At 35.0% G+C, this 21,956-nt stretch overlaps 1 protein-coding gene across 3 annotated transcripts in view; it reads left to right on the forward strand.

Moving 5' to 3' along the window:
* Positions 1-1,028: 1,028 nt before the first annotated feature.
* LOC137010961 (FYVE, RhoGEF and PH domain-containing protein 5) overlaps positions 1,029-21,956 on the forward strand; it is a 21,301-nt gene continuing 373 nt past the window's right edge. The window contains exons 1-21 of one of the 3 annotated variants that reach the window (XM_067373463.1): positions 1,029-1,110; positions 2,066-4,406; positions 5,789-5,894; positions 5,973-6,031; positions 6,160-6,190; positions 6,341-6,447; positions 6,574-6,694; positions 6,910-6,988; positions 7,114-7,164; positions 7,748-7,806; positions 7,953-8,024; positions 8,152-8,220; positions 9,306-9,389; positions 11,153-11,232; positions 11,316-11,409; positions 11,503-11,640; positions 12,048-12,150; positions 12,242-12,351; positions 18,495-18,617; positions 18,704-18,846; positions 21,548-21,956. The exon at positions 21,548-21,956 is cut by the window's right edge and continues 373 nt beyond it. In XM_067373463.1, coding sequence (XP_067229564.1) covers positions 2,125-4,406; positions 5,789-5,894; positions 5,973-6,031; positions 6,160-6,190; positions 6,341-6,447; positions 6,574-6,694; positions 6,910-6,988; positions 7,114-7,164; positions 7,748-7,806; positions 7,953-8,024; positions 8,152-8,220; positions 9,306-9,389; positions 11,153-11,232; positions 11,316-11,409; positions 11,503-11,640; positions 12,048-12,150; positions 12,242-12,351; positions 18,495-18,617; positions 18,704-18,846; positions 21,548-21,584 — 3,948 coding nt within the window. In that variant the 5' untranslated portion in view covers positions 1,029-1,110; positions 2,066-2,124 and the 3' untranslated portion in view covers positions 21,585-21,956. Of the gene's footprint in view, positions 1,253-2,065; positions 4,407-5,788; positions 5,895-5,972; positions 6,032-6,159; positions 6,191-6,340; positions 6,448-6,573; positions 6,695-6,909; positions 6,989-7,113; positions 7,165-7,747; positions 7,807-7,952; positions 8,025-8,151; positions 8,221-9,305; positions 9,390-11,152; positions 11,233-11,315; positions 11,410-11,502; positions 11,641-12,047; positions 12,151-12,241; positions 12,352-18,494; positions 18,618-18,703; positions 18,847-21,547 lie in introns of all 3 variants that reach the window. The other 2 variants (XM_067373459.1, XM_067373462.1) reach the window with 2 other exon arrangements.

The following is a 21,956-nucleotide window of genomic DNA, read 5'->3' on the forward strand; positions in this document are numbered from 1 at the left end:
GTGTCTCTCTCTCTCTCTCTCTCTCTCTCTCTCTCTCTCTCTATATATATATATATATATATATATTTGCTTTTTTTTTATTTATTTATTTATTTATTTTTTTCATTCTTTCAGTCTTCTCCTGAACTGGAGAATTAAATGCTCATACTAACCCAGACTGAACTCAGGCTAAAGAAGTTTGAGGAAGGAAGCATATTTCTGTAGAGATGTTGGAAAAAGGTCATGGCCTTTTTTTAAGCCTATAGAAATGACTTCCTACTATTAATCATACATGTAAAAATAACAGCTGCCAATTTTACTCCTGTATCAATTCATTGGCCACTTCAGATGTTGCAGCTGAAGTTAACAGCTACAGACTGATGATTGTCTTTTTTCAGTACTTTACTTAGCCATTTTTGCCATTATTAACAGACACTGACATCTGAACTATTTGGATTTAACCTGACTGGTCTTGACATTATTAGTGTAAGAGATTTATACGAGATGTTATCTAATCCTGGTCTTTTTTTTTCTGCATTTACTTTACTGTTCTAATCTAATCCAGATTTTGTTTTTTAGGAGGGGACACAGGTGGTGCATCATGAATGCTTGTGTATGACTGTTTTGTTCCATTGTTACTATGAATATCCCAAAAGTGGCAATATGCTCATTATATACTCCACATATTACCTGCACTTTGGGTGTCAGTTGTTAAGGAAGGTTATGCAGGATAAGAGGAATTTCCTGCAATGCAAACCTCTGAAGGCCATTTACTGCCCTCAAATAACTTTGAGGTATTTATATAATTTGAGGTATTTAACTTTTTAGATATATATATTTTGTAATAATCATTTTATGTTGTGAGATATAGAGAAAAATATTTTTTTCTTCCTCAGATCTCTGTGCTCCTGAAGAAACTAGATGGTCAAAATTCTACAATCTCTGTATGTATGCATATTAAAAATATATATAAATATTATTTTCTTACTTTAAAAAGTCTGTTTTCTTTTTGTCTCGACGCCCTTTCCTCAGGAAGTAAAGGCGAAGTCTCGTCCGTGAGTGCGTGTGCACGCGCGCTCGTGCTGAGTGCCTGCTGTCCAGACCTGTACTGCTGTTATAATGCAAAATGAAGTAAGAGAATGCAGTAGTTGATGTATAATCTCGTGTTATAATCCCGTGTAAATTCTAGGATTACGATTTCATTGTGTTCAAATGGATTTGACCCGTTATTGCCGTGCCTCAGAGACTATATGATGTTCGACAATGAGCGCAGGTGAGTTTTTAACACGATAATGTGGCAGCTAAGTAGGCTGGTAAATTACGAAACGAGGAATGTGTCTGTGGGAAGATTTAAATGTCTGAAAGTACGTGAAATAGTAGGATATTACGTTTAGAGTAGCTCTTTTCGACATTTTTGTGAAAAGAAATTTGCCTCATTGTATAATGCTGTAATGGAGTAATTTACAGTTGCTGACTGGTTAGATATTTAATTATTTGTAAATGTTCCGGTTGCTCCTCAAGTAGAACATGTACGAAATACACTATGGTATTTGCTAATCCAAAATGCCAGCACTGTCTTGTAAATAACATATTAAATATTTTCTTATTATGAGAATGTTTCTTCAGCTATGGGCACTTTTGGTCCTGTGGAAGTATTTATATGAAGTGAAATTTCCATTATAGTATACTGTGAATCATCTTGTAGTTAATTATTTGAATCATATGATACATATTTAAATGGTTTATTTCACTCTTTGTGTAGATCATAATTCATTTTTATGATGTATTTTCATAGTTTATCATTAAAAGTTTGGGTCTGTGACAAGGGTAAAAATAAAAATATATATACCTAACATTTAAAAAAGCAGAAATAAACATTGAATGCAAAAAAGTGTATGCAAAATATTAAATACAGCAAAACGTTCAAATCTTTCAAGTTTAAATGAAAATTAATTTCTTTCTTTTTTTTACTCTACATCTTATTATTCTATATTTTGCTCATTCTACTATAGAAAATCCTAATGCATAAAGCAAAAGGAACTGCCCTGAATTGTTAATATGTTACTTATTACATATTGTGTTTTAGAGTTTCAGAAGCATCCCCTGGACCCCAGAGGACACTTCCAGGCTGAGCCTTTCTTCAAGATGCAACATCAACCACCTATTCCTGAAGAGTACTGTGATAATCAAGAACCCAAACCAAAAACTGAATACAAACCTAGAAAATATCTCCAGCATCCTCTCAGTTCAAACTTCAATATGTACTTGCCACTCCACACTAACAAACGCCCAAGGCCTCCAAATTCAAGAGAGTGTATGACGGAAATGCATAGAAAAATATTACTGGAACAGGAGGGGTCACAAGAGAGGAAGACAGAAAAAACTATATGTATGGAAAAGACAGTACAAACAGATGAGACAGAACCGGATGTTATTCTGGAACAGGGGGATGAGTTAGGATGCGGTGATGAGTTAGCACAGGGAATAGATTTAGATCTGGTGGAGGGTTTAGAAGAAAGTGAGACATCTAAGTCAGAGGATGAGGAAGAGTCAATGGACCTTCTTTCTGATTCATGCAGTAAAAAAGATGCGGATGATAATATATCAGCAGAGCAGATACAAGTAGAGGACGTAGGGAAGATAGCATGGGGACTGACTAAAAATGGTGTATCAACTTCGCAGGAAAGTTTTAGTGATGTTCAAATGGCTTCTAAAACAGTTTATGGATGCATAACACACAGAGACAGAATACTATATGACAAAATTTGCACCAGTAAAACTTTCGTTGAAGAATTTTACCCAGATGGTATAATCCCAGGCAGAATGTTTTCAAGTGAAGAAGACATAGATGGGTTGTTCCCAGATATTTGTGATGCAGGTGAGGCGTTAGCAGACAAAGATGGACTTTCTGAGTGTGATCTCTTTGAACAAACAGAGCCTCTTCAAAAAACAGAAACCGAGGACAATGTCAGTGGAGATGTTATGATGCTTATCACTGAGGATGGATCGAACAGCTCTGATTTGTCTTCAACTTCCATTGAGGAAGAGGATGAAGAAATGCAGGTGGAAAAAGAGAAAATGGAGGAAAAAGGAAACAATTATTTGCCCAACAAAAGTGCTTCTCAGGATCTCTCAGCTATTGACTCTCCAGACTGTCCCTCATCAAACAGTGGAGGTGAAACTCTCCTTGAGTCCGATCAGATTTCTTTTTCAAATTCTTCTTCTTCTCAGCCATTTATTGTTTCAGGCTCTGAAACTGTCTCAGATGGTGATGTAGCAGATGCAAATAAAAACTACTGTAGCAAATATGTGGCTGATCATGATGAAGCCATGTCTGGCTCATTAAATTTTGATGTCATGAGTGCCCTTTCGCTTGTTCAACAGCAACCTGAAACTCAAGGCCAAAGTTTACAACATAATCGAGATGAAGAGAGCATTGGAGAAGATAAAGAAGTTGCAAGTGACCACTTGAGTATATCTGATGGAAAAGAACTTGCAGCAGATCATGTGTATGAAGAGACAGAGCCAAAAATCCAAGCCAAAGACTTCCTTCAGAACAGGAAGTACTTTATGACTCGCTCTATATCTGTGGAAACCCCCAGTAGGAGAGTTGACCTAATGACTAGCCCCGCACCAGGAAATGGGCGACTTTTGCTACACCCACGCTCATTCTATACAGATCAGTGTTTCCTTGGAGATAGTAGACCTGCGCTGACTGGTTCATTAGGATGTCTTTCACAAGGCACCTCAAACTTAGCTAAAGTTACAAGAGTGGATATTCCACCGCCTTTTGAACTGGCATCCATCACAAAGCGCCCAATCAGAAAAAGTTCTCCATCCCTCCCAAACGAAATCTCCGCTTCTTGCAAGAAGCCTGATTTCGGGTTTAAACGATATCTTCTGCCGTTACGATTCCTTAGGAAATCAGATCGGAAAAGTGTGATGGATACTCGCTCAATCTCCTCCAGGTCCTCGTCTGAGACAAGTCCACAAGCATCATATAAACGCTTGGATTTTATCAGGCATAACATGGGCAGCCTGGATTTGCAGAGCACTCCAGATTGCACACCACCTGTGTCTCCCTCTTCTTTTCTCTTGCAAAAGAATAGACAAAAACAGGGACTGAACTTCACTCTTAATAATGATTTGACTTCTAGCACCTTTTCTATTGAGCCAGGCTCTCTCTTTGAGTCCCTTCCCCTTTCCAAACCTCGATCTTTTTCATCTCCCAATACCGACTCGTCGGAATACGAGAATGTTCAAAATGCTGCTTCTCACTATGAGAATGTGCAGATTCGCCTCCTGAATCCCGTCATTCAGAGTCAACGAAATCAGAGTTCATCCAATGATACTGATGGCTATGTGGATATGAGCAGTCTGCCAGGCTTCCAGAGCAAAAGTCAGTCATCTGAGCAAGAGACAGATAGGTACAATAGTTTACAGATTAATATAGTGTTTAATTATATATATTTTTTTCTTCATTATATTTTTTTTCTTCAGTTTTGAGAAACTAGACACCATAAACACCATAAAAATTTTCATCTTGTTGGGATCATAAGCAAGGTATTATATACTGATATATATTGTTAGATGTTAACATAAGCTAAGCCAAATTAACATGTTAAATCTTTTGGTAATCTAATGATACAATGCAAACCTGTTTATTTTCTAAATTTACTACACATTTTTGCAAAGCTTTTAATCTGTATGTATTTAACTGACCTGATTATATTACAAAACCTAATACAAAAGATGCATCAGAAAAAAAGTTGTTTGAAAATAATAGTAAGTAAACACAATAATTAAGCAAATGTGTCATGTGACAATCATTTGCTTATTTAAAGGGTTAGTTCACCCAAAAATGAAATAAGTACTCACCCTCAACCCATAAGACCTTTGTTCATCTTCTGAACACAAATTAAGATATTTTTGATGAAATTCAAGAGGCTTTTCTATCCCCAATGGAAAGCAACATAATTACCATCATTTAAGGTACAGAAAGGTACTAAAGACATTGTTAAAATAGCCCATGTGACTACAGTGGTTCAACCTTAATGTTATGAAGCAACGAGAATACCTTTTGTGTGCAAAAACAAAAAAAAATAACGACTTTATTCAAAAATTTCTTCTCTACCCTGTCAGACTCGTACGCATTTGACGCATTAAACCCAGTTCAGTGCTTCCGTGTTTTTGTACAAGCGCTGGCTCAGTATTGGTTGAGCTGTTCATGTGAACACAACGCTGCATGTGTGTGATGCTGACACTGGCAAAACAAAAATAAAAAAATACTTGGCCGGCATTTGGACGTAAACAACGCTGAACTCCGTTCACTGTATCAAATGCATACGAGTCTGACATAGTAGAGACTATTGACTATTTTAACAATGTCTTTACTACTTTTCTGGACCTTGAATTATGGCAATTACATTGCTTTCTATTGTCGAAAAAAACTCCCTAGTCTGTATGTCTCCTGCTAACCGGCTAAAAAAAACTCTTGGATTTCATCAAAAATATCTTAATTTGTGTTCCAAAGATAAACGAAGGTCTTACGGGTTTGAAACGGCATGAGGGTGAGTACTTAAAGACAGAAATTTCATTTTTGGGTGAACTAACCCTTTAAGTCCTCTAGCATGACATCAGGTCAAACATCTATATATTTACAGTCATAAAGACATTGCTGACAGTGTTTATTGTCCAAAATTTTTTTTTTTTTTTAAATCCAAATGTTGAATGATTGCATAACTAAGTACTTTAAATGTTTTTTTTTTTTTTTTGTTTTTTTTACTTTCATGTTTTTTCTGTTATTTAGCCTCTACACTTTCTGTTCTCCTAATGTGAGGGTGGATGGGACAGTGGGCGTGTCTGTGGGTGTGGCTTGTACACAAGAGAAAAAGACAAAGGCATCCGACAAACTGGTGAGCTTATGAGTTTTTCTCTATGTCTTGCTTGCATTTGTTTCAATTTATTGTAACTCAACTGTCATTTTCTTTCAGACTGTCAACTGCTCCAGGGCTTTCTATTGTGCCAAAGAGCTTCTGGATAGCGAGGCCCAGTAAGTCATGAAAAAAAAAATCATCTCAAGTGTACGAGTAGAGTGACACACAAACTTTCATAATTGAAAAACAATTGAATAGAAATACAATATTATCATCAACATGCCTCCTTTTTTCTTCATTTAAGGCATGTTAAGACTTTACAACTTCTCTGTGAGGTGGGTCATATTAATTTATGACATTGTATGTTTGTTTGCCTGAGGTTTTCAGGTGAAAATATGTTGATGTGATCATAAAAAAGTGATCGAATGCATCTTCAATATGCACTAATGAAATTTCTTTTATTTTTTCTCTCTTTCACACAATAGTCAGTTGAAGCCGATGAGAGGCTGATGACAGTGTGGACAGAGGTACCTGATATTTGTACTCTCCACCAAAATATCCACACATTACTGGAGACCCGCTTAAAAGAATGGTAAGACTCTCTCACCCACACCACACACATGCATGTGCATATGCTACCTTAAACTGTTTATCATCCCCAAATTATATCCATCTGTCATCGTTTCATCTGTTTTGTACATTTCACTCCACTCATCAGGGATCAGAATGAAGGTATTGCTGAAATCATCCTGGCAAAGAAGAAAGAGTTTTCCATTTTCTCTTCCTACATCAGTCATTATGATGAAAAGTTGAATTATCTGGAACACATACAAAGCACAGTAAGGGATTTTTTTCATTGATTGACAACACTATCAGAATAAAATCTATGCTTATTATGCATATCCATCAACCAGCCAAATTGTTTAGTATAGCTGTTCAAACTCGTCTGTGTTTTGTACTGTATGATTACATTTGAATGTTTTTGTGTGTTTATTTACTCAGATGGCATGTATTTGTATATTTTTCATATTACATAGCATGTTTTATATCTCAGCTACTAGATGCAGTGACCCTGAAAAAGCAGTTGCTGCAGGTCATTGTGCGCATCCTACAGTACCGTATGCTGCTTACAGGTGACATCTAAACATGCTTGTTTCTGTGATAACAATCCCTAATGTTTTAAACGAATAATATGTGATTTTGTTCAATTTTTATACCAAGACATTTAATGTTGCTTTATATTTGTTTTTTCTAACAGACTACCTGAATAACCTCTCACCAGACTCCATAGAGTTTGAAAATACACAAGGTAATTAGCAGCATTACTCAGGAAGCCATTTTGTTTCCTAATTTAGTTTTCATCAATTTTAAGAAATTGATGTTTGATTCTTATCTTGGCATGTTTTCAATCAAAATGGAAACCTTTGGTCTTATCTCTCGGTGTGTATAATTGATTTACTTGAGCAACAGCAAATCTCAGATCTTTAAGATAGTTTCACAAAAGACAAATGACCTTTGACCCCATCGTGCATTTTTATCCATCTTCTTAAACAAGCCTTTCTGCATTATTTATATATGATGATCATTTATTAATGAACTGCTGCTATAATTGAGTATCTGTTGATAAGGGAGGTGTACTGTTATGTTCTGCAGTGTGACGTACTATGCTTAATATAAATTTATTTTGTAATAATTGTATTTGCAGTTTTAGGAAATGTTTTTATATATTCAGTAATTAATGAATATAGGTAATGGAAATATATTCAGCTGTATATCCAAAAAAAAAGTAAATAAATATCATATATGTCACCCCCAAATTATATATATGAAAATGTCCATATATTAAAATATTACATCTGTCCCTGTCTCCTTATTATTCTTTTGCCCCTCAGATGCTTTGGTTGTGGTCTCAGATGTTGCTTATCGTGCCAACGACAGCCTTAAGAATGGAGTGAGTATGTATGTGTTGGCCTAATGTGATTGCAGAGAGTCTAGATAAGGTTATATGTGTGTGGAACCAAGGCCATACGTGTATATGATGCCATTGTGACATGTAAGGGAATTTTACTTTTTTTTTTTTTCCTCCCTCTTTGTCAGACGGATCTCCTGCGTTTGGTCCACATTGAACACAGTGTTCTGGGTCTGACAGATCTCCTACAGCCTGGGAGAGTGAGAAATTCAATAGCTTACTGATCACATAACACCTTATACCACTTATCCAATCAAATTTTGTTGGTTTATTTTACTTTTATGCTGTGATGGTGAGTAAGGTTGTCTATCTGTATCTTTGCCCTAGGTGTTTGTGAAAGAGGGCACCCTGATGAAAGTCAGCAGAAAGTGCAAACAGCCACGTCATCTTTTCTTGGTATGTGATTTCATTTGATTTGATTTTACCCACAATATTTTTGCGACACTATTATCAATTATGCAAAATTTCTTGTAAATTTTGTCAGTTTTATATATCACTTTTATTTGCTTAGATGAGACTTTGAGTGTTGAGCACACAAGAGACACAGTTGCTTGCTTTCTGTATAGTCTCTAGTGTCTCTCCTTTGTGTTTGTGAGCTATTTTACTTGTTTTTAGAGTTTCCTGGCAGGATGTTGTTCTGTGTTGTGTTTATGTCTACATGTGCTATTGTTTTTGCCCTGCTGCTCTCACCCTAGAATAAGTCTGTGGGAACGGGGACAGAGCGATCTATTAAGATAACAGAACAGAGGGTGACAGGATGGATGTGAGATGGGCTGTCAGAAATACTGTAGACTTGTAAGCCAGACAGACAGTCATGCGGTGAGACGGGCACGTGGCCCCCAGAGTGCTGAACTCAAATATCCCTCATGTTTTATTGCTTGATGCAGGAGACGGTCTGTGGAATTTCGTAGTTTCTTATGCACCATTGATTAACATTTCAGAAGACAAAATATGCTGCCTTATCTGATTGTATCTGATGGTTAGAAGGCACGTCTGTGTCCAACATCCTGTCTACAAAGAGGAATTTAGGTTGTGTTTAGCAGTATAGTTGTTTTCTTCACTGCCTATGATAACCAGCTATCCTGTGCACATGATTTGACAGTTGTTGGAAAGAATAAAAATGGCGTCAGACTGAGTAATTGAAGATTAATGGTCCTATTTCACAGAGAAATACAGCAAGTATTCTAGTCAGTGAATATTCACAGTTATATCACGACTTGAATGCACGTTTGAATTTGTTATCATGCCTTGGAAGCTGGTCTGAAACCAGCTGCTTTAATACAAACACACTGCCTGTAATCACCATGGTAATCACTGACTGACAGAACAGTGATGCAGCAAAGCAACTTGTGATCAAAACAACCTCATAGTGCTCCCTTGTGGTGAACATATGTTACTGCGACCAACGCAAACGCTTGTATGTTACATGTATGTTGTGAATGTTATGTATTTCTAAGCCTTAACGTTTTTTATGTTTTCAGATGAATGACATAATGCTTTACACATATCCTCAGCAAGATGGCAAATACAGACTCATCAACAGATTACCATTGGCAGGGATGGAGGTAGGACTGACTACATTCATGAGAACTTCTACTGTTTATTCATGCATAATCAGGGACGTGCACAGACATTTTGGGGGGGCAGGGGCTCAAGTGGAAAAAAGGGCACTTCTCATAATTATTTATTTAAAAAAAATAATAAAAGCTTAAATATATTAAGACAATTCTGACTTCCTTATCAATTTATTTTAATTTCCTCACAATTGTTTCATACTCCACAGATTTATACAAAATAATCAGTTCACACAGAGACCATTGTCTTCTTTGGTATTCACTAGGTTTATCACAAGAGCAGACAACAGCAAAGGAAACTATGCCACAATGTACATGTTTTCCACACTACTATTTTCAAGTAGCTATATATTTAGAATAAATGACTTCACCGAGGAGAGGGACATAGTTTCACTAATAATTTTTTTATTTTGCACAAATAAATAAATCGTTTTAATTATTTTGGTTATTGGAATACTTCTTTCATATAGTGGACAATTTTAAGATTTTGGTCTATTTTTGCTTTAATGTCTTCTTTTACTCTAATGGAAAGAAAACTTAATCCTAACCCTACAAATTTAGATGGTGTTTGTTTTAAGCCTACTACCATCTGTCTGGTGGCGTGTCTGTTTGCATCTGTAGATTTATTCTATATTAACCAAAAACAAGCTAATCTGCATATTTAAACACATCAAGAGTTTTTTCCCCTGAAATGTTATAATTGCATTATATATTATAACAAATGCCTGCAGAGGGTGCCAGAAGCCTGCTGATTTTTGTTGCTACACAGCACAGCATGACCAAATCCACGATGAATGGCGTGTCGCGAAGGGAGGGTTGCTGAACTCAACAAAGCCAACCTGATATATAGCAATTTTTTTTATTCAGTAAATATATTTTTGACAGGGAAGCTGTGCGTAAACAGGTATATATATGCATTTATTTAAAAAAAGCACACCAGGAAAAAGGCACTTTCTCTTGAGGAAGAAAAAGGGCAGGGTCTCAAGCCCCCTTTTATGTCTATGTGTGCACATGCCTGTGCATAATGGTTTTTGGAAATCATCTAATATCATAGACATAACACCAATGCAGCATATTAAGTACTCAAGATGCCAATTATAAGCAGTGTTGTTTTTTTTTAACTAAAACTATTAAATTGTTTTCATTAAAACTGAAATATAAATTAAAGCTAAATAGAAATTGAATAAAACAAATAAAATGACAAAAACATATAGCAAAATTCTTAAAATTTAACATCAAATTAAATGAAAACTAAAAAAAATGAAAAATAAAAGCTTATTCAAAATGTTAATAAATACTACAGAAGCATATAAATAGTACTAAAATAATGCTGGTTATAAGTGTGTATGTAAAGCATTATTTCTGTAGCACCTTATAGCAATATTTATATTATTTTATTATATAATAGTATAAAAATGCTTTATGCTACAAGAAAATGAGATGAGAATACAGAACTAAAAATATGGAAAAATGCATATAACAAAAGAGAATAAACTTATAAGAAAATTAAATGCATGAAACATGGTTCTCTTTATCTTATTCTAGTTTGCACTTATTATACATTTGAAAATGTTTGAAATGGTCATATATATTTTATTTATTTGTTGTTTTTATATCTTCCTTCTCTTATTTTGGCCTTTCCTCTTATAGAATCTTAATGACCAATTCTTTGAATACTTTTAAGCTCCATAAATTATCTGAACCATAGACAGGGAATGAATGATAATTAAACATTTCTCACTTTCATCTTTCAGGTCAGCAAGCCACCTATAGAGAATTCTCAAAGTGCACTGAAGATAGAAGTAAAAGATATAAGCATCACTTTGTCTGCCAGGCAAGTGACATAAACAAACTCACTCGCCCAAGCATGCATATGTATGTGTGCAGCATGACTGATGCATGTGTTCCTGTGTGCAGCTCCTGCATCGAACGGGACAGTTGGTTTGTTACACTGAATCGGACATTGGTGGATCTTGGCCCGGCATCAGGAGACCTAGTGGGCTGTTTTGAGGTGAGGAAGCTGTATATACTGTACAGTGTGATAAAATGTCAACGTGGCACCTGAAAGAATTGACATTTTGTTTGAATGTGTCTTGTGTTTTAGTTAGTGGAGGGTCCAGAGATGTGTCTCGGTGAGAATGCTCCTCCCCTGTTGTCTGTTTCCCAGGTGACCGTTTGCATGAACTGTCCCTCACATTTCAGCCTCACAAACAGACGACATCACTGCCATGCCTGTGGCAAGGTACAAATGCATACAGAGAAACATACTTAGGTTTTTTTATATAGATGTTTTTTTTTTTCGTCCACTTTAGACGTTCTACTAACTGTAAGTAACTTTGCCACTACATGTCAACTAATTCTCATTAGAGTATTAGTAGACTGTTAGGTTAGGTGTTAGGGTTTCGGGTAAGTAGATGAAGTTGACATGTAGTTGCAAAGATACTTATAGTCAGTAGAATGTCTGTTTGGGGGATCATCAAAATAAAGTGTTAGCAGATATTAAGCAGACGGTCTACTAATACTCTAATGAGAGTTAGCTGACATTTTAATTAATTATTGTTAGTAGAGTGTCTAAAGTGCATCATACTTACATAGAGTACCACTTAAAAGCTCTGTCTATTCTGGTTTTCTATCTTATCTTACTTGTAGGTTGTTTGCAGAGATTGTTGCAGGAATAAATTCCCCCTCAAATACATGAAGAACAGACGTGCCAAAGTGTGTGATCATTGTTACACTGAGCTGCGTAAGAATGGTACAACCACAATATCTTTGATTAATTAGAAGTTTTATTAATTATACCTAGTTATGCTTGACGCTCATATGTTTGTGCATCTGTTTGAGAGATGTTGCCACAATAACGGAGAGCTCCAGTCGACCGCTCTCTGCTGTCTTCCAAAACATTCATCCATCAAGTCTGTGGAAGAGCCGCAAAGGCCAGATGTCTTTCAACCAGGTATCTCATAACCTCTGGATTAATATCTATATCTAAAAAATACCTAAATATTTCTTTGCGCTCTCAGTAGACTTTTCACTCTGATCTAATATAATAAATCTACAGTTTTTGATTACAACATTGATTTATTTTTTTTATTTTTTTACATCTACTGTATAAATTGCATGGTTATGCTGTTCTCAGTAGTCATTTAGTAAGTCATGTAGTAAGTCACCCCAAAATCAAAAGGACCATACATATACAGTATATACATACACCGTGTTCCAAATTATTATGCAATTGACATATCAGTAAGATTTCAATAGAATAAACATTCAGATTATAGTTTTTCTAAGAAAATGTATGTTTGTTTATTTATCCATGTCTTTTTAGATAACTGGTATCAATCTCAGACAAAATAATTTGCCAGATCTATGGAAATCCTGCTTAGAGGTTGTTCCATATTATTAAGCAAGTCATAGTTCTCATGCCATATGGAGAGGAAGAAAGATCATTTTGAAGATGAAAAGCATGAAATGGTCCAATGTTGTGCAAAAAGCATGAAAACAACTAATATTTTGTGAAACTGAATGGAGATTATCAAATTATTATAAGATTTGTGAGTGATTTAGAGCACAGCAGAACTCGGTCAGATAAAGGCTTATTAATGAAAGTTCCTGTCAAAAAAATGAATTCTATTAAAAGGGCAGCTATAAAAAAAGGCAGTGTTGAACAGCAAACAGGTATTTGAAGCTTCTGGTGTCTCTGGAGTCTCAAGAAACTCTCCATGCAGGCTGGTAGTTGTGCGTAAAGATGCATTTCAGCCACTCCAAACCAAACCTCACAAAGAGAAACATTTACAGTGGGTGTAGAAATACATTTTCAAACAGTTTTATTGCTGTGGTGTTTTTTTGCAGCATGGGATAGGCACTATCCTCCTTTTTATATCATAGCTGAAAATGGCCAGTTTTGAACTTCACATATCTTGCAAAAGTTATTTTAATACCCTCAGAGACCCTAAAGGGACCTTCCATCTCACTTCCCAATTTTCCAGCCCAAATCACAACCCGTCAAAAATGTATTGCGGACGTCGCAGTCTTGTTGGAACGTGGAGCCATTCACCAACCATCCAGAAATCCATCTGTTTAGACCATCCATTGTAGTACAGCATTAGTAAGTGAATAAAACTATTTCAAAAATGAGTCTTCATGTATTTCTACACCCACTGTTAATGTTTCTCTTTGTGAGATTTGGTTTGGAGTGGCTGAAATGCATATTTACGCACAACTGCCAGCCTGCATGGAGAGTTTCTCAAGACTCCAGAGACACCAGCAGCTTCAAATACCTGTTTGCTGTTCAACACTGGCTTTTTTATAGCTGCCCTTTTAATACAATTAATTTTTTTGACAGGAACTTTCATTAATAAGCCTTTATCTGACCAAGTTCTGCTGTGCTCTAATCACTTACAAATCTTATGATAATTTGATAATCTCCATTAAGTTTTCACAAAATATTAGTTGTTTTCATGCCTTTTGCACAACATTGGACCATTTCATGCTTTTCATCTTCAGAAAGATCTTTCTTCCTCCCCATATTGCATGAGAACTGTGACTTGCTTAATAAAGTGGAACAACCTCTAAGTAGGGTTTCCATAGATCTGGCAAATTATTTTGTCTGAGATTGATACCAGTTATCTAAAAAGACATGGATAAATAAACAAACATACATTTTCTTAGAAAAACTATAATCTGAATGTTTATTGTACTGAAATCTTACTATGTATGTCACTTGCATAATAATTTGGAACGCAGTGTACATAAAGAAAATTAAATATTATTTTAAGACCATTAAGATTTTGGCATTGCATTATGTTTATGGCAATTAAGCCCCCCATCCCAATTCTACGGTGGCCCAGTAGTGCACAACACAACGAAATTAAAAAAGCAAACATAAGTTCACAACACAAAGAAATTGAGCCACAACGCAACGGAATCAAGCCACAACACAACGAAATAAAGCCACAACACAACGGAAATGCTCCCAACCACTAGGGGGCTCTCAGAGCTCTGTAAAGTTAGTTTTCCTTGCCAATGTTCTATAGAGTCGGCAGTAATATCAATACCACAATCAGTTTTAACAGTATTTAAACATTGTATATCGACATGAAATATTAATTAAAAATCACCTACGTGCAAAATAGCTTCATTTTTATACCTGTGAATGATTTGACGCGCTACCACTGTGGTGAAGGGAACGTCTGACAATTCCACCAATTGGTTAAAACGTATAATTTGTATTCATTAACATTACTTATAACATTTAAAAACAGACATATTCAAATTCCAAGCTTTGGAATTTGAACATGTCTGTTTTTAAATGTTAAACAAAGTCATTGTAATGAATACAAATTATACGTTTTAACCACTTGGTGGAATTGGTGGATGTTCCCTTCATCATGCCTCAAATCATTCACAAGTATAAATATGAAGCTATTGTGCACTAGTGATGGGAAGTTCGGATCATTTTACTGACTCTGACTTTTGAGTCTCGTTCAACAAAATGAACGAATCTTTTTTCGAGTCATTTCGTTCATTTTAGCAAAATGTAATTAAAATGTTACGTGTTACTTCCCCAACACATCTACTACTTATGCAAACGTTTATCCCACTACAAACAATACAAAACTACAATGCTATAAGATTCAGAAATGATTAATTCTTTACCTGGGTCTTCAGTTTATGACAAGCTGATTAAGCTCACCTCACCTCTTGTCTGACAAGTCTTCGGGTTTAAGTCATTCCTTAATGATGTGACAGGCAGTCCCATGCTAAACCAACGCATTCTGAGCCGGTAAGAGAACTGATTAGTTCATCTCATGAGTCTTTCGGGTTTTTGAGTCCTTCCTTAATCACGTGACAGACCCATACACTAAGCCAATGCATTCTGAGCCGGAAAGAGAATTGATTAGTTCTCTTCATGAGTCTTTCAGGTTTTGAGTCGGTCCTTAATCACGTGACAGACCCATATGCTATTTCTGACATTTCTGTCACTGTTTTTGTTACTGTTTCTTGAGGATCTGTGGTGAGTTATTATAAATAAATAAAGCCCTGTTATAAATAAAGTATTGATTAATTTATCTTTTTGACTGTCTGTCTGTAAATAAACACTAGGCTATATAATAATCCAAGCCTACAATACAAAGTATTTATAGCCTAGTTTGTTCATTTTTACTCCAATTTTGAATTTGCTGTTATAATAATTGCTTTTCCTAGTCATACTTGACATATTAGTCTAATATATGTATAAGAAGATTGCTCAAAAAGGACATAATGACATAAATTAAAAGCAAATAACATTTTGAATTTGAATTATTAATGTTAGTTTAAGACATCAAGGTTATGATAACTTCAGCTTTAACAGTTGTAACACAAACTCAAACAAAACTGGAGAGTTAACGTTATTTACTAATAAATATAATGTGCTTGGGTCACACAGCATAGTGTATGGGTCTGTCACGTGATTAAGGAACGACTCAAAAACCCGAAAGACTCATAAAAAGAACTAATCAATTCTCTTTCCGGCTCAGAATGCATTGGTAGCGTATGGGTCTGTCACGTGATTAAGGAACGACTCAAAACCCGAAAGACTCATGAAATGAACTAATCAATTGAATCATCAGGTGAACTACTACTAGCAGTACAGAACCTGTAGTAGAATATTGCACATGCGCGACTGAACGAATCACCCCCCGAGACGACTCGTTCTTCCCGAGTCACATTAAAGATTCGTTCAAAATGAACGAATCGTTCAAGATCGACACATCACTATTGTGCACGTAGTTGATTTTTAATTAATATTTCATGTCGATATACAATGTTTACATACTTAAAACTAATCATGGTGTTGATATCTTTGTAAGACTGTCGACTTTATACAGTAGAACAGTGGCAAGGAATACTAATATTACCTAGCTCTGAGAGCCCCCAAGTGGCCGGGAGCATTTCCGTTGTGTTGTGGCTTTATTTTGTTTTGTTGTGGCTCGATTCCATTGCTTTGTGGCTTTATTTCGTTGTGTTGTGAACTTATGTTTGCTTTTTTAATTAGGAAATCTCATTCTTGTTATTGTAATACAGGAATTCATCTATTTTTTGTCAGCGAACCCTTTTTGATCTAAAATATTTACCTGTAATACTGAAATATTGGCAGTGGTGTAATGTAACAAAGTAATAATACTTCGTTACAGTACTTAAGTATTTTTTAATAGAATCTGTACTTTACTTGAGTATTTATATTTCTGTCAACTTTTACTTTTACTCCACTACATTTCCTAAATAAAATATATACTTTTACTCCGATACATTTTCCCAAAGCATTTTCGTTACTTACTACAAAATAAAGTCGGAAGAACACAGACTGCAAGCAAGTGCTCGCACAACCGCGGTTGATTTCATTGCTGGAGCGGCTGAGAAGAGTGCGCTGTCATTATACAGTACGAGAGCGGCCTCTAGAGGCGAAATAAAAACTATTACTGATGCCCCGTATAGTTTGTTTTGACACGTGACGTGAGGCTGCGCGCTGCACAGAGCGGGACACTTCAAAAACGGATTTAAAACGAACAACAAAACGGTATGTTATACAGTGTACACTACAGTACATGTTTTCATATAATTATAAAGTAATTAGTTAGATGCTGCATTAGTGGAGAACAGTAGTATGTTTTCCGTCGAGGCTAACATTGTTTTAACCGCTTGAGGTACTACTAATGTGACAAAAATACCAACTGTTTAATGTCACGATTGTTACCATTCATTTGCATTAGTTTATATCCATTTGTTCGCTGGTATGCATTCGTTATCCAGCGAAGTTGCCTATTTAAACAGTATCCTCATCATGCAGCGACAGAAACATTTATCAGAAATGTATTCGATTTGTTCTTTTTATCGGCACTGTAACACATATTTTGATTAGATCATCATCAAGTTTTCTAAAATAGAGGCAAATAATGTGTGAAAGTATACATATAATTGACCCATGCTGTGCCTTTGTGTGAAAGATGGTAAGTTTTAAACATGACTGTTATGAAATGGTAACACTTGACAATAAAAGTCCATTTGTAAATTAAAGGTTAATAAAAGTATTGTTCATTGTTAATTTCGACATTTACATTTTTACATTTTAAAGTTCTCTCTTACATTAGTTATAATGCACTATGAATTAACATTAACAATGATCAATGTATAATTAATATATTAGTATTTTTTATATTTAAAAAATAAAATAAACATTTAGCCATTTTTTAATTCAAAGAAGCAAAATGTAAGAAAGAGTTAAAACTGAACATAATCATGCTGCTCAAACTGTGTATAGAACAATTTTTAATTATATTTTTTGCTCCTTTTGTATTTTACATTTACTTGTACTTTTACTTTCAATACTTAAGTACATTTAATATCAAAAAAATACTTTTCGTACTTAAGTACAAAAAACATCACATACTTTAAAACTTTTACTCAAGTAACATTCTAAACAGTGACTTTGACTTCTACCAAAGTCATTTTCTGGTAAGATATCTATACTTTTACTCAAGTATGGTTTTCGAGTACTTTATACACCACTGAATATTTGTAATATTGCAATAATTTAACACCACATTTGCATGTTTATAGTTTTATGATATCGATTGATAGTTACATGACTGCAGGTAAACTAATAAAATATTTATTTTTATATATCTTTGTAATATATTATCTTTATATATACATTATTAATATAGATAATATATCATCATTTATATTATTAGCTTTTCATCAACTCATGAACAGTGCCTCACTCACAAACTCACATTTGGAAACATGGTTATTATAGTTAAACTAAAACTATTAAAACATTTTTATTAATTGAAATAAGGCTGAAATAAAATAAACTATAAATATTAACCAATATTATGAATACTACAATAACACTGTTAAAACACTTTGCTGTAATACATGAAAATCATTACCCAAGTTTTGTAATGAGATCTATGAATACATTTAATTTAAATAATATATAATTTTATATGAATGTTTTCTTTATTTTCTGTATGCAAAACATTTTTGTTTATTTTCCTTTGAATTTGGGGTGAACTATGAAACATTAATGTATTATCATGTGTTGTTGCCAAGGAGACAGGGTCTGAGGGGGTGATGAGTGGAACACTGCAGAGATGCAAGAACAGCAAGAGAAGTTGGAGAAGCCTGTGGTTCCTCCTAAAAGATAAAGTTCTCTACACATATCCACAGCCTGAGGTAATGCACACAGTCACGTTTTTGCACACATTAACTTGCAACATGCAGTTCCTAATCTCTCCCTTTGTCTTTTTGTCTTATATAAGGAGAGGGTTGCATGCGAGACCCTTCCTCTATTGGGTTTCTCTGTGAGGTCAGAGGTTGAAGAGGAAAGCAGCATGTTTCATCTGTACCACAAAAGCACTCTCTTCTGTACTTTCAGAGCCCAGGACAGTCACACTGCGCAGAGGTTAAAACACATACACATTACATTCAAAGTACATTATATACCAATTTATAAGACTGTTTTTTATTATATATATATATTAGGGCTGTCAATTGATTAAAATTTTTTATTAAAAATTACATACTCTGTGATTAATTAATCTAAATTAATCGCATACGTAATTTTTGCTGTGAAAGTATTCAATATTTCAATTCATGGTCTTCGGTGGTGACAGACATGGTCATCCACACAAACAGTAAAAAGTGCCCTACCCACGTAATCTGCGAGCCTGATACTGACAATAAAGTACCCGTCACTGTAATTCTTTCTTGCCCTCTTTGCAAAAAAATAAAAATAAGGGAAAAAAAAAAAGGAATTTTATAGCTTTGTAAGAGAAGATGCTTTTTTGCTAAACCTGAAAAGTATTAAAAAGTAGAATTTAGAAGTTATATTAACTAATAATATAATTTTCTACCATATACAATTGAATGCACCTAGCTAACAACAACTTGCTTTGTTCTGGTTTCACCTCACTCCAGTCTAAACTAACTGATTTTATAGGTAGGCCTAATTTACTACACATTGTCATTTAAATAACCTGAAAATATTGTGGATTATTAAGGCTAATTTTACTAACCAGTCTTGCTAAATGGGGTTAGGACACTTACAGCTATGGAAAAAATTAAGAGACCACTCCAAGTTCAGAAATCAATGTTAAGTGGTCTCTTAATTTTTTCCATAGCTGTATGTTCTCATTTCAGAGTTGTTCGAGTAAATTATTCATTATAGACCGTGTGGACAGATCAGTTGTTGTCATGATTCATAAAAATGAATCGGTTCAAATGAGTCATTAGGTCGCGGATTGGACATTAGCGGACGTTGACGCGTTGCGTGCGAATCGCGATTGTTATTAGGACATCGCAAAAGATTTGTCAACACGGAAAACACTTCACCACTGGATAGGATTTTCTTTTTGTTTACTGAAAGTGTGGTTTATGTCAGCTGCATGTGCAGGGCGCCTGTCAGAGAAGATGAGGTGACATATTCACACCCAGCGGTTATTCAGGGAAAACATTCTCCGAATGCGCCTCGTGAAACATGGATTCGGTCTTACGAACTTTTAGCATTGTGTCAGCTGATTTAGATTATTATGTGTGAGGTAGAGAGAGTGCAAAGACGGTGCTTACTTTGAAGACAGAGAGCTCGCACGCACCAGGGAGGAGCTCTGCTCGTTCTGTCCGTCAGCGCAGCAGTCATCTCCCTCCTTCATTTTACAGTCGAATGGTGGCTAGAACGGCTAAAGGTTCAAAGGTCAATTAAATATTATTAATGGATTAATCTGCGTTATTTTTTTTTAACGCGTTATTTTTTTCTCAGATTAATTAATCGAAATTAACGCGTTATTTTGACAGCCCTAATATATATATATATATATATATATATATATATAAGTATATATAATGTATATGATAACTATATTATGTTTATATATGCATTAAATTGATCAAAAATGTTGTTACACTAGAATTTCAGATAAATGCCGTTCTTTTTAATTAGCTGTTTATGAAAAAAAAATTATAAAAAGTATATCATGCTTTTAACAAAAATATTAAGCAGTTCAACTGTTTTCAACATTGACAATAACAAGAATAAGAAATTTTTATTGATCAGCAAATCAGCGTATTAGAATTTGACTTAAATTGTAATAATATTTCACAGCATTAAAAGTTTTACTGTATTGTTTTAATCAAATAAAAACAACCTTGTTGAGCATAAGAGATGCCTATCTAAAACATTATACAAATAATAAAACATATATATGTTATGTTCAGGGCTTGGGATTAACTTTTTTTGCTCACCAACCACTGTGGCTAGTGGTTTTCCAAAGTTACTAGCCACTCATCATTTTCACTGGCCAGAATTTAGCATCGATACCATGGGGAAAAACTGCCATATAGATATTTTTAATATTATCTCATAATTTGACAGCAAGTATATTAGGCTGCTGTCACTTTAAGACCTGATGCACGGATCCATTATACTGTTACACATGTGTTTTCTTTCTGTTTACGTTCATTTAAAATATAACTGACTGTGTTTACATGAATACTTGCCAAGACCGGCGTTCCAACATTATTTTGTGTGTATTTGAATGTTTAAGCACAATAAGCAGTGTAAAAGAGCTCAATTTAATACTGAGAGGTGGCTACATGTCTGCGCACTTTTGGTGTGAGCACAAAATCTGCTGGAGTGAGTAAAATTATGAGCAATACGCGCAATCCCACACCAAAATTAAAGCCCTATAGCACCAATAATATTCATCCGGAGCAAATGAACAGTGAGTGAGGGGAGGCGGGTTTGTGTGTCAACTCACTGTCGGAGAGATGAGAAAGAGAGAAAGCGCAGCTGGTATCACGTATCTATTTTGCAGAAAATTAGTGTTGAAAGCGTTTCAGATATTTCAGTATTAATATGTTTTGAAAAATTGATAGTTTTGACAACACTACATTTGCACTTAGTTTATTATATCAGATGACTTTTTAAAAGACTATAACTGAAAAAAGTATATATTATATATAATATTGAACCCAGCAAAGTGACTAGTAGGAGTGACTGCGTTACACACTACTGCCAAAATCCACCCGTATTTCCCGGGTTGGCAGGTGTAAATGTCAAGCCCTGGTTATGTTCTATTATATAATGTGAAAAATCTGTTCTGTTCTAGGTGGGTCAATGCCATGGAAGAAGCTACAGTCCTGTAGCATCAGCCATCCTCGTTGTGTCGTCTACTCATATCAGCAATTAAATCTACTATTGATCATTCGAGAGAAATGCATTTACATGTTATACTCAAAAATCACTACCCAGTGTGACTGGGAGTGCAGTCAGCCATCCCTACGTTAACATGACGCAACAGATGTATTTTTGGAATGCCAAGGGAACAAAATGCTCACACTCAGACATTTATTTCGTGCCAAATGCATCTTCCAAAGACCTCGTTGAGCTGTGGACACACTTTAAAAGGCACACTGTAGCACTTCCAGCTGTCATGTAGATGAGAATATTTTAAAACCATGTTGCTTAACTTATACAATGTAATATATTATGCAATATCCCAGATTACTAAAATATAT

This window comes from Chanodichthys erythropterus, chromosome 21, assembly GCF_024489055.1.
Source record: "Chanodichthys erythropterus isolate Z2021 chromosome 21, ASM2448905v1, whole genome shotgun sequence".
Taxonomy (NCBI): Eukaryota; Metazoa; Chordata; class Actinopteri; order Cypriniformes; family Xenocyprididae; genus Chanodichthys; species Chanodichthys erythropterus.